At 32.9% G+C, this 14,241-nt stretch overlaps 1 protein-coding gene across 12 annotated transcripts in view; it reads left to right on the forward strand.

Moving 5' to 3' along the window:
• The window catches only part of LOC142328912 (disco-interacting protein 2 homolog B-A-like), a 164,667-nt gene that overhangs the window by 108,802 nt on the left and 41,624 nt on the right, over positions 1-14,241 (forward strand). For 8 of the 12 annotated variants that reach the window (XM_075373074.1, XM_075373072.1, XM_075373071.1 and 5 more), the window contains one exon: positions 9,835-10,579. In XM_075373074.1, coding sequence (XP_075229189.1) covers positions 9,913-10,239 — 327 coding nt within the window. In that variant the 5' untranslated portion in view covers positions 9,835-9,912 and the 3' untranslated portion in view covers positions 10,240-10,579. Of the gene's footprint in view, positions 1-9,832; positions 10,580-14,241 lie in introns of those variants that run through there. The other 4 variants (XR_012757380.1, XM_075373079.1, XM_075373077.1 and 1 more) reach the window with 2 other exon arrangements.

Genomic DNA, 14,241 nt, shown 5'->3' on the forward strand with positions numbered 1-14,241 from the left:
TGCGGCTTATATCTTAGTATTTGGAAAAAACTTGCAAATAAGCTTATTTTATCTCATTTTTATTATTTTTATCAATAAGTTCTTTTTGATGGTGAGTAATATTATCGATTTAATTTTCGCGGGATGTTAATGTTAACGCGTAAATTATTGTTTTTCGTTCTATAAAATATTTCTAAAAGGGTATTTTTCCGATTAAAAAAATATAATTTCATCATTCAGGATTGATTTAAACTCTGTCAAAAACAAGTCGAACAAACCTTTTAGTTGTATTCATAGGCACATCTTGAAATTTCAAACGAAACTATGGCCTTAGGTCCCTCCTTCCCCCCGTTAAGCGAAACTACGTTTTTGTTATCTAGGCTACTCGCTAAAAAATTTATTCAGAAACAAAATTAGGAAAGAATAAAACTAAGAGATATTATTTGAAAAACAAATTTTTTTTGTAGGGAATAATTTTATTAAATTTTGATTAACGATCTTCTGATTATAAAAATTCAAATTGGATATAAAGTAATCACGTCTGCCGAGTTATTCGGTAGAGCGGTTTTGTTATTATCTATATTATATTATACTTGTAGATTTTTAGTGGTGAAAGTTCGGGCGGCCATGTGGAAATTGCGAAGAGGCAGGGAGGCCGACGTATTTGGGATGCGGTTTCGGGCCTGTATCGGAGAGGAGCGGTGATCTCCCGCCTGCGAGGAACAGTTGCCAATCTCCCGCCTGCGGAGGAGGTTTTATAGCCTCGCGATGGAAGCACGGCAGCAAGAATGGCACCCCACGACTAAGGGAAGGTCCTTGTGTAGATTTATATAGGATGTGGGGGGGATGGTATGCCTCTCCTTCGTTTTTAAAGGTAACGGGAGCCCGAGTGCTCTCCAACCGTGTAAATTTAAACCGATAATTGTTTCGGTTCCGCCTGGCAGCCGATGAGCTGTGCATCTGCGGGGAGGTCCAGTCTCAGCTCTTGGGAGGGCCAGAACTCAGGCCATCCTGAAACTTAGAGGTGTAGGGAAAAATTGGCCACCACAAGCGGCCGAGTCAGTGTGGCGAGAGCCGCATTGTCGGACCGTGTGGGAGTTCCTTGATGCGGTCGCCGCTTTGTTCAACCGACATCGGTTTACCTAAGGGAAAAGACTCCTACCGCGCTGCTGTAGGAAGCTAACCGAGAAATACGGCTGGCTACTAGCCAGATTAAGGCTCCAAGCGTTTTATTGATCGACAGTTACTTGCTGGCGTTCAGCGGCCTAGGCGCGGCAGCGAATTGCTGTCTTTGACGTGATAAATTAATTATCGATATATGTTTTAGTAGTTGACGGGGTACCCGTTTTAATGATATATGACAAGCGGGCGGTGGGACATACAAGCGAGTGGTGTGTGGTACCACGCCTATTCCGCTCGCGCTTTTAGGTAAGCTCTAGGAGCTAGTTAGGACACCGGTCGCTAAATTGTTTCGAGGCTCAGTAACCGTTTGCGGCACAAGCATTAGGTCTTATGCTTTACGGTGACCGAATGGGGTGGTGGCGGGAGAAATGCCAAGCAAACCGATACTCGTAGATCGATTCTACATTTTTAGCGGATTTAAAAATAAATCGGAAATCGCTACCCGGTCGTGTTTATGTATATAAGATTTTTTCGTCCGCTCTATCGGACGCATATCTTAAACGATTTTGGCGAAACTCGATGAGGTGATTTAAACCTATTGAGAATAAAGTCCTATTGATTTTGAAGCGAGTCGGTTCAAAGGAACCGGAGTTAGAGGCAAAAAACTTGGTTTTCGGGTTCGTTTTCAAGATTAATTAAAACCGGAAATCTTACTGTTGCGACAGAGTTTGTAACGTCATGAAAAAGATTTAAGATCTATTTATAATCAGTTTTTGTAATTTTCCATCGATCATTATCGATATTTTAACAATCCTAAAACAATTGATATCTTTAAAATTACAAAGGTTTACTCGCCACCGGTCGTAATTACAAAATAATTATCGCAAAATAGAGTTACTCTAAATAGATTTTGAAATAAATAAAAATAAACAAAACTCGTGTATCAATTTTTTTTTTTTTTTTTTTACTTTATTAAAATTAAATTAATAATTATAAATGTCTTGGTTCAATTAATTATTAAGCTTTTAGAATATTTCGCGGCGCCCCTGTGAAGAGCCCGCGGCGCACAGTTTGGGAATCGCTGTATTAAGGGTTTTTTGTTTTACTATTCACTTAATTTACTTACTGGAATTAATATTTAGTAGTTTTTTATTTCTCAGAAGCTTTTCATACACCCATAAGAATTATCGAATAAATAATTTCACGTATTGAGTAACATTATTTAAAAAGAAAAGAAATATTTATTAGATAAGAAATGTTTATTAGATTGAAACAAACAGAGCTGAAATAAATAACTTTATTATACTGATGTATCAATCGTGATTTATTTGTTTTTACGTTGATTTTAATCGAATCTGTCGAACTTTTCAATGTCATTCGTTTTCCGAGTATTTGTTAAATATCATAAATTATGAAACACTATTGCTCGCGTGCGCGTGTTATTTTGCAACTTAATAATCATTTAATTTAAACGAAGTAAATTTACGTCTAATTACTGCCTTTAATTCGCGATAAAATAAATCTGTCGGTATTTTGCGGTATCTGTTTAAAATAGTTGTGATATAAGTAAGTTTATATGGAATGAATTATTGTATATAACGGAAAAATCTTTCATTATTTTATCTCGTATTATGTCGGAAAAAACTTATATTCAATCGTATTTGAACAATTCGTAATTTTTTTTTTAATAGTGAACGGTATTTATAAAGATGATCAATCATCTTTTATCGAACTAGCAATGTTAATTTACGGTTGTTGTAGATTAAATAAAATACTTAAAAAGCCTATATAATATTTGTCTTTGGACGTTATATTCGAATACGTCAGGAAATAATATTTCCTCAGTTTTTCATATTTATAACAATTATTATTAAAAAATCGGAAAAATTTCTCGTATTTTTTTTAATTTAGTGTATTATATTCGAGGTATATTATTATATACTTCTTTTGCGGTCGGGCTTTGCGGTAGCTGCAGATCATAACTGATGACTGTCGGTGGAAGACAATCTGTACATCGTACTGATTATATAATGTTTATCGTAGGATGAAGACGTACATATCGTGATTGCCTTAAAGGTGATCGTGTCGAAGGTTTTTTCTGTTTCCGAATAAACTATGCGATGTAAAATAAATATTTAATCTTTTAATCTGAAATATCCGGTTTTCATCCGCGTTTCATATTCTCGAGTCAAAATCCCAAAAAAATTCTTTATAATAGTACCGTTTTCTTCAAATCGCTGTACTTTCGATTTATTTATTGGTTCTCTGTATGGAAATCTATTAAATAAATCGCATACCTCTTGTTAAGGCCGAACTGTGTCATTGTACCCGTACGTCAACAGAGTTATTCTTTCGGTTTCAATTAAAGAAGGCATTGTTAAGATTTAATATTTGATAAAACTAAATAAATGAACGAGGAAATTAATAATAAAAACTTTCACCAAAAAACAAATTTCAACCGCTACGCCTACAGTTTAATCTTTACTAGCGCTGTTGAATTTTACCATTACAGGTACGTTGAAGTAAAAAGGTGAAATGACGAGTTAATAAGTCGGATTGTTTCAACGTAATACAAACTACATTGTAAATTAACAGCCGATAAAGTAACAAATATCAGCTGATATTAATTTTTATCTATAAAATAATATCAGTTGTATAGGCGTTTAATTTGTTTTTGTGTCGTTAATTATTAGTTATTGTTTATTATTTTCAACATTATAGCGCTGTTTAAAGTTCGTTATCGTTCGCATTATGAATGTAAAATGCACTAAAATCGTTCATGCAGTGTATTTTACTTCGTTTTAATGTTAACACGATTTTTCCGCCGCTGCAACTTTGAATGCTTATAACTCGATAACGAAGGCGTTATTAGAAAAACGGGTTTCACCGTTGTTTTAATTGTAAAAATGTAAATGGAAGTCATGTTTCCTGCTAACTACTTGAAAAAATTTCAAAGTTTTCTTAAAAGTTTCATTCAACTTTTAAATACCTCTCCAGATATACAGTATAAAGCTGTTTCCATAAATACGTATCGCTGTGTATATAATAAATATATACAGAATATATTTATTTGTATATTCCTTTTATATAAAAATCTGATGTGGTCACTACATGACTTCCTTGTGCGGCTATTAAATTACATATACACATTTTTAAAAGTACATAAAATTTGATTTCCCTAATAACTTCTGACATATATATAATTTTTTATAGTTATTATTGAATTATTATTTATTGTAAAAAGTTTTTTTTACAATCACAGGTTAATAATTATTAATAAATCAATATATATAAATTAAAAAAGGAAGAAAATGTTGCAAACAAAGAAAGAATAAAAACATAAAGAAAAGATGATAAATATAAAGAGGAAGAAAAAGTTAAGACCAAGGAAAGAATACAAAGATTATGAGAACATGACGAATATAGAGAGAAAATTTGAAAACTAGAGAACGTGTACACAAATTAAGACAGAAGAATTATATCAAACCAAAGAGCGATTAAATGATCGGCAACAAAAAACAAATGAACCAAATGATGATCAACTCTGACTTAGGGAGAATATTGTCTGACAATATCAGAGGAGTAATGAACTAAAAGATCAGAATTTTTGCAATTTATTAAAGATCGGGCGCGTATGCCTCAGTGTATATGTTTTTATTGTTAGGGTCTGTTTTTCAGTCGCTCTGTAATTAACTTTAACGTAGATAAAATTAAACAGAAATACCCAATAATTAAATAAAATCAAACAGAAATTAAACTAGCAAATCCAAAATTAATACGATTCTAAATTATAATTTTTAATTAATATTAAATCAGATTTTTCACCAAATCTGTTGCATATACACGTATATAATAGCGCCTATTAAATTACTTATACACATTTTTAAAACTACATAAAATTTTATTTCACTAATAGCTTCAGTTTTTTATATATATTTTTGTTTATTGTTATGATTGAATAGTTATTTATTGTAAAACATTTTTTAAATCTCGGGTTAATAATGATTAATAAATCAATTTATTTAAATTAAACAAAAAAATTAAAAAAGAAAAGGAGATTGAAGTCCGATTCGAACCGATGTGCCTTCCTTCGTAAGATCCAAATATTTCATTAATTAAACTTTTATTTATCTATAACTCTGGAACCGATGAAACTAAGTACCCGTATGATATATCGTTGAAAAGCCCTCAATGAGAGCTTATTTCTGCAGTTAAGAAAAAGTCCAAATTCCAAATTTTGAAGGATTTTGGACACTTTAGGTTTAGTCGATTGTAATCAAAAGGGGAGGTACACAGCTAGATGTTACAACAGTCCTAAATCCAAAATTTCCACATCATACGGCTAATCGTTTTTGAGTTATGCGAAATGTACGCACGTACAAACGTCACGCCGAAACTAATCAAAATGGATTCAGGGATGGTCAAAATGGATATTTCCGTTAAAATCTGAAAACCGAAATTTTTCGCGATCACAGTACTTCCATTACTTAGTAGAAGGAAGTAAAACTGGAAGTCATATCATGTCCTCCACTATTTAAAAAAAATTAGTCTAACCATATATATATATATGTATAATGAATTTTAAATAATTTGGTAAGTAAATTCATTATACTAAAAGCACAATTTTGTACGACGGCTATACAAAAAGTCAAAAATTCAAAACCGTAAACAGTACCTCTCCTTTTTTAAATCTCATCTAAAGTTAAATATAATCAATAGAATGGCGTGTTCAAATGATTTATGTCGAGCCGGTCCGGTGATAATAATCAGCATGTAGGCCAAAATTGGTATAAACAAATCTTCCGGATATTTCTACGATTTCTTTGGTGGTTTTATCGGCAACGTCGTCATTTACGAAAACGTCGATACACAGAATTTTGGCAGATGTACTTTCCCTTCATAGTTATTACGCTTCTGCGGTAACGGTAGAGCTGAATCTAGGAAAGTAAAAACCGTAAAATAAGAGTAAAAACATATTTTTTTTATGCAAGAGGGTGTTTGTTAGCTACCACAAGATATTTAGAACAAGTCAATATATTTTACGTAAGTCACTCTTGAAAGATACACGGCCACTTTAGAAATTAATAAGAATTCTATGACGTGGGGTTTCTAAGAATTCTAAGCGGTGGGGTTTCCTCGTTGCAAACCGAATATTTTACTGAACATCAGTATACCGAGCCCCTGAAATTACACCGTTTTATATAAAATTGACTCCTTCATTCTTTTGACCGAGGCAGTTTTTCCTCTTTTTTAAATTTCATTATGGCGATACAAAGCGACTGATCGGTGTATGAAATACTACGCATATGAGACCATTAGTTTAGTGCATACAAAGAATCACTGGCTTTTAAATATTTTTAAATACTTTTTTTAAATATTAATTGCATAATTATACATTATTTAGAGTTCGATTGCGAAAAAGATGGAAAGTTCCAGTAAAAAAAATTGGGTCCGAATTAATCAAATTCCATTCATCGAATGATTTTTTCTATCTTAAAAATTATGCGTTATTAAACGTATAATTGAAAAAAAATCAAAATTTTTTGTAAAAAGTTTGGCTGCCGGTCGAATCTTTTGATCAGATGACGTTTTATCATCAAAATTGTCTGTATACAATTGCAAAAAAAAATCTATTTTTTTTTTTATTTTAAATATTTATTATTATTTTACTTTTATTTTTTATATAAAATACGAATATGTAACGATTTTTTTTTGCTGAATTTGTTTATTTACAATCGGTTTTCTTACTGATATTGTAATAAAAAGTCTTACGACAAGACTATTCCTCGAAATAGGATCATCCAATTGATAATCCTCAATGAGTATAAAAAACAATTAATATGAATAAATACAAGAAAACAATACAGTAATTTATAGTACAGTCAATTTGTATTTTTATTTGAAAATCCTTACCTACCGATTGAATTTTTTTCCATATGTTAGGGGTGATGAGGGAAGCTTAACCCCAGATATTTAACATCCTCCTCCCATAGATTTTTGAAAAACTCAAAAGTTTTTGAAATGCGTTTTTCTCGTTGAAAAAGTTTTCAAACAAAAAATGTAGAGGACATCCCTCTACAATTAATGTCCTTGAAGTTATGCCGTATAATTTGAAATTGAAATACTAGGTGGTGAAGTAGTAAAAACGTGTTTTTTCTGTTTTTTCACCGGAAAAAATTGGTTTTCGTCTGTATTGCATTTGGAAAAGTTGTTAATCTAAAAAAAAAACACAACTTTTATTTAAACAATTTTCTTGTACGACTTACCGTTTTGGAGCTGTAGCTTGTGAAAGTGTGAAAATGTTGTGAATTGGGCGCGTGTTCGAAACCGGTCTACTCGTTTACAACGATTTTAGTTTACAACTAAAAACCTTGTAAACGAAGTTGTTTATCTAGAGCTACTAAAGAGCTCTACATGAAGAGCTTTTAGTTTATATAAGATCTTAGTTTAGGATAAAAAGAATAATAAATATTACGAGTATTATTATAACAAATATTTATTTTTTTTACCCTAAATTTTCTTGAGTTTTTAATGATAAGGACATTGCATATCTGTACGGTATCAGATTAAATATTAATATGTTTAATCGATACTAAGCATTGATTATAAAAATATCTCTTCAAACCATTGAACTAGCAGTTAATGATGTTAAAGAACAATTTAGATTCGGAGTAACAGTACAAGGTGAAAAGATAAAGATGCTACGATTTGCTGATGATATAGTAATTCTAGCCGAGAATAAAAAGGATTTAGAAGAAACAATGAACGGCATAGATGAAGTCCTACGCAAGAACTATCGCGTGAAAATAAACAAGAACAAAACAAAAGTAATGAAATGTAGTAGAAATAACAAAGATGGACCACTGAATGTGAAAATAGGAGGAGAAAAGATTACGGAGGTAGAAGAATTTTGTTATTTGGGAAGTAGAATTACTAAAGATGGACGAAGCAGGAGCGATATAAAATGCCGAATAGCACAAGCTAAACGAGCCTTCAGTAAGAAATATAAGTTGTTTACATCAAAAATTAATTTAAATGTCAGGAAAAGATTTTTGAAAGTGTATGTTTGGAGTGTCGCTTTATATGGAAGTGAAACTTGGACAATCGGAGTATCTGAGAAGAAAAGGTTAGAAGCTTTTGAAATGCGGTGCTATAGGAGAATGTTAAAAATCAGATGGGTGGATAAAGTGACAAATGAGGAGGTATTGCGACAAATAGATGAAGAAAGAAGCATTTTGAAAAATATAGTTAAAAGAAGAGACAAGACTTATAGGCCACATACTAAGGCATCCTGGAATAGTAGCTTTAATTTTGGAAGGACAGGTAGAAGGGAAAAATTGTGTAGGCAGGCCACGTTTGGAATATGTAAAACAAATTGTTAGGGATGTAGGATGTAGAGGGTATACTGAAATGAAACGACTAGCACTAGATAGGGAATCTTGGAGAGCTGCATCAAACCAGTCAAAGGACTGAAGACAAAAAAAAAAAACAAACCATTGATGTTTTAATAAAATTTTTCATGTTAATTGTACCGGGAACACGTACAAATTGGATTATCAGATGAACTTGCTCTATAAAACATCTCTATCCGTCAATCCGGTAAAGGGTAAAACTTAACGTACGTAAAAAAAATCTAATTGAGAATATCCTTCTTTTACTGAAATCGTTTAAAAATTAAAAACCAGTAAATAAAAAATGGTGATGACGTATTCACAATGCAAAGTATGTTTGCAAAGTGCCTATAATGATAATCATTAATGCAAGCGTGCCGTGCGAAGAACGGTAGAACACGAGGTTGGAAACGATTCGAAATCGAGAGTTCTAAGGTACAAATCCCAGTAAAAGCAGTTAACTTTTACACGGATTTGCACACTAGATCGTGGATACCGGTGTTCTTTGGTTGTTGGGTTTCAATTAACAACACACGTTAGGAACGGTCGACCCGAGACTGTACAAGACTACACTTCATTTATATTCGTACATATCATCTTCATTAATCCTCCGAAGTAATAACTTACGGTGGTTTCCGAGACTAAACAGAAAAAGAAAGGACACGAGCCTTGGCGAGTGCCGTAAACTTGCAAGGTTGCATTAACGGTCGTTGTAGAGAGTTACTGCATTTTTTCTACGGGTGAGAATATATTGGGACTATTGATTTTAAATCGGTGCTAGAATACATTGTTTACGGAATATTTTTTTTATAATTTTTCAAAAAACAATGCATTTCTGTGGCAGTAGGTTTATAGTTCTGCCTTTTCTTTAATATCGATAGGTGTGAATGAAGACATTTTCTTCCTCAGAATCTGTCGTATTACAGTGTAATATAGAAACTTAGTTATCTACCGGTGTACTTTCAAATTAACCTCTGCTTGCTAATTATTAAATCGGATTAAAATCAAAGTAAAAACAGCTTATAGATTAGATTAATCAATACTTCTTTGGTCAGTGTTTCAAAAAAGTAGGCTTTAATAGGTTGAACTGCGTGTGATAATAATGAAAATCTATTTCATAATGATCCTCATTATGATACAGGTTCCAGCCGCGTAATTCAAACGCTATAATACAGCTGTAGATAAAATAATTTACCATTTATTCTAATAATTTGGAAATCTTGTGCTTTTTTTATCTAAGTGTAATTATCGATAATGTAATAAATTTTATTATTTTTATAATGTTAAAAATTTATTGTTAAATAATAATTAAAATAATGTTTTGTATTTTCTTTTGTTTTAGGTTTCTGAATGAACGTGAAATACAGAAAAATGGATTGATTTTAAATATTAAAATTTTTGTTATATAAGTAACATCGAGATGAGTAAAATTAATAAAATAAAATTATCCAGTTTATCAGTTTTAAGTGATAATAATTTACCATTGACGTCGCGTATCGTTGATGAAAATGAAACTGAAGGTAATGGCAGTGAAGATGACTGCGATGATGACGATGGTGATAGCGGTAGTGTAAATAGTCGGGATAAAAATGAAACTCTGGATTCTAGTGATGAACTCTTTAAGGACAGAAAAATTTCACGTAAAAAACGATTAAAAACTGACGAAACAGTTTTATTTAAAAGTAAAAATAGTAGTAGTTGTAAAACCAAAGTTTTTTTTTATAAAAAGGAAAAAAAATTGCGATAGTGTCGATAGGCAGTTAGTTACATATAATAATGATAACGATAATGATGACGGTAATGAAAAGAAGCTTCCGTTGTCGATAGTAACGCTCAAGTGTTTTCACAGGAAGATACATTTAATTTAGATCATTTACTTAATTCTAACAAGTGTCCTTTGTGCCTAAAAATTGACGATAAAATTGTTTCTCATATTAAAAGCTGTTATGTTAAAAAAAATTATCTCCCCAACAGTTGTTCGATGTGCTTAAATTACAGTGGAAACAAGATAAAGAAAGAGAAGCGATCGGCCTACCTATCGTACCGGAAAAGGTCGCACCTAAGAAGAAATCTTCAAAGAGAAAGGTTTTTTTATTTTTATAATTTTTTTTTTAATAATATATATAAGTTATGATTAAAACACAAAGATGTTCTCGTTTTAAAAAAAGGAACATTTATTTATTTCAATTAATATTTTAAAAATAATTGCATTTACCCGATTAATATTGTACAATTATTCATCCGGCGTATATGCTAATAATGTAATTAATTACCTAAAATAGGACGTTAAAAATTTAACGAACGAGTACATTAAAAAATATATCCGTACGTGGAGAGATCTTAAGTAATACTAAATAATTATTATTATTACAATTAAAATAAAGAGACAAAGGCTGCAGCTGCATTACATTCTTTTACACGGTGGGTTTTCCTGGAATCTAGCGATAAAAAAAAAAACGGAATCTAGCGATAGGCAACACACGTGGCTTATGGAATGTAATGCATCTTCTATTCTCAGTGATATAACTTTTATATGTCTTTTAGATTTAATATTGTGAAAAATAATGAAATGATGTCTCTTTATTATTTTTAAGAATTAAACAGCAATGGTTAAATTCTAGTTTGTACTGGATCGAATATAAGGAAAAATAGCATATGATACCTTAAAAATAGTTAGGTCTAAAAATAATTTAACATTTGTTAAAAAAGCTGACAACACAGTTGTAGGACTTTCTCGTCACTCGGTTAAAGCCGCGTTCCCAAGTGACAGAACGTATCTACGATTTAGAAGACAAAATTAAACATGATTTATTATTTGAGGAAGTTATAGCCGAGTTAGAACACTTTATCTCTAAATAGTGTATCCAATACGATATGCTTATTAATTCTGTTCTTTTTGCAAGTTAAAAGTTCTTTTATATCCAATTATTATGTCCCCTAATCGATTAAACGATATTCTAAAATCGATAGTTTATAAAATACACAAAGGATTACAATTGCCAGTTGTAATTCGATTTTCCTGTCTTTTTTTATTCAGGGCTTACACACATACACATACAACTTAATTTAAAATATTTGTCATTTTATTTAAATTCGCGCGAGTGCGGCTGTACTAGCGGCGACGGCGACGGTCGGCACTAAACTATTTCACTAATTTCACAGCTTAGATAGAACAAATTTCGTTTGTACGGTCGGCACACTGGTGTAGCCGAGCGACTTAGCTCACCACGTACCGAGTCGAACCGGGCGATCGATTCGACTCGGTTCGAGGCCCAGCCAGACCGAGTTACTTTTTTACGCTTTAAATATTATTCATTATTTAATTTTATCGCTCACATGTGACGTCACATTATAGCAGTAGTTTAGGAACATTTTTTGCTGTGGGTGCGATTTTGCCAAAGTTTTTTTTCCAAATATTGTTATTTTTTAATCGTTAACAGATGTGCCAAAGAAAAATGTGACCTTAATTAGGCGAAATCTTGAGATAATGAGGGTGACCTTGTTCTACAACCTCACCCCCTTGACATTTTAAGTAGAAAATTTGAAGGCATCATTTCTCCACTTATAGAAGTAATTGCCTAAGTTTGCCAAAATCGGTCCAGTAGTTCTGTAGATATAAGGTGATCTAGAGACCGTACGGGTACATACGAACATTAACATCCGGAAAATTTCCATTCGGTTTTTTGAGTTCCTTAGGTATCAGATCGTCAAGATCCGGTGAAAACCGCATATGCTGAAATTGGAGCGATTGCAATACTTTCCCTTCTAGAGCTCTGCTATAGTGCTATCTAGACGGAAAAATAAAAATTAAGAAATTATAAAAGTGTTTTCTTGCAATTGCAGTAGTAAATTAATTCTAGTGCAGGAAGTTTTCAATTTCTTTCTAAATTGTGGCTTCATCGCTTAACCGCATCCGTTTTCTGTGTTCTCATATTTATGTGGGGTTATCTAAACACTATATAGTGTTTAGTAGAAATTTTACTAAGATTACTTATGTTTTTACTCTACCGGCTCTGTAGTTATACAATATACTATTTAAGGGAAAGTATGCCGATCGAGTCAAGTTTTGCATACCCCGCTATATTTATAATTTAGACGTCTCATGACCCATCTTGACAAAAAAAGGACAATATTAGCATTGAAAAATTCCGAAAGGAATATGACGTGCTTTTGCTTGATCTCTAAAGATGGGATTTCAGCCGGTTCGGTTGAAATTTGATATTATACATTTTCTAATGTTGAGCATTAAGCCATTCGATTTCGGTGAAAAGGACGAGGAGAAACATTCGTAAGTCACGGGTTCTCGTATCTTAAAATTTTACTCAAAAGAGTAGGTAATCTTTTCACCTCTGGTATTTGTCGCTGGTGTTTGGTCTTATTCATATATATACGAAGGGTTGGAGCAAATAACCTTTTTTTTTTCTAGTTTTTCTTGTTTCAACAAAAATGAAGAAAATGGACTAAAGCCACTTTTACTAATTAGATGAGTCCATTACATTAAAATGTCGCTTTGGTTATGTACGAGGGTCACTCGGTAATTAAACAGACAAATAGGTGTATAACAAAAATGGTTTATTAAATAAATACAATTTTTTTGTCTACTTTTCCACGTAATCCCCAACAATTTCTTTCTCTGGATCTTTTTACGAGTCGTATCCTCTCAGCGAAGGATTCTTTCCTTTGATCTCGAAGCAGTTACTTTTTTCTTGATTTCTCCGATGAAAGAAGCTTTGCTTCTTTCCAAAGAGATAAAAATCGGAAGGGGCAATGTCACGGCTGTAAGGAGGATGAGGTAGTAGCTCCCTACCCGCTTTGCCAATAGCTTCCAGCGTCAGTTGTGCCGAATGAGGTCGAGCGTTGCCTTTCCTCTGCCATCCCGGATATTTCCTCTTCGACGCGGACTTGACTTTGTTCTCAATCGTGGCTGAGTAGTATAGGCTGTTGATAGTGTATTGCTCCTCCAGATAATCACAGAAAATCGGACCGCGGGCATTCCCAAAAGATAGTTAACATGACCTTATCAGTCGACGGTTGCGATTTGAATTTCTTACGGACAAGGAATTCAAGATGTTTACACTGTATCCTTTGACGCTTGGATCCCGGCTCTAAATGATGTATTCAAGTTTCATTACAGATTAAAATCCTGTCGAAAGTGCGTCACATTCGTTATTGATACGAATCTTGAGTTCAGTGCAAATGCGAAATCTCTCGCCTTTGTGATAAACGGTAAGCTCTGCGGGAACCCAACTTGCACAAGTCTTACGGTAATTCAGTTTGTTTTGAATGATCGAATGAGTTGTGCTAACACTTACTCGACATTTTTCAGCAGTTTGTTTAACTGTAAGTCGTCGGTCTTCTTGGATAAGCGAATCAATACGAGAATCTAACGCCGAGGTTGGCATTGTTATCGGACACCCGGAACGGTGCTCGTCGGTCAGACGTTTGCGGCCGCTTTTAAACTTTTCCACCCACGCGTAAAACTTCGCACGGTTCATGCAGCTACTGCCGTATTGTTTGTTCGTTCGAGAGAATATTTCTGACGGTTGTACACTTTCTGAAAATAAAAATCGGATCACTGAACGCCGTTCTTCAAAAGTACTTTCTTCGAGCTGACACGCCATCGTAACTAAGACTTTAGAGGTTATGTTTATGTAAATATTAATCGAACAGCTGACTAACACTTATTGCAAGGTTGCCAACTAACATTTACAAAAATTTCAGTTGCCTGCATTAAGCGTTTCCTTCACTA

The sequence above is a fragment of the Lycorma delicatula genome, chromosome 8 (assembly GCF_047948215.1).
Source record: "Lycorma delicatula isolate Av1 chromosome 8, ASM4794821v1, whole genome shotgun sequence".
In the NCBI taxonomy this organism is placed as follows: Eukaryota; Metazoa; Arthropoda; class Insecta; order Hemiptera; family Fulgoridae; genus Lycorma; species Lycorma delicatula.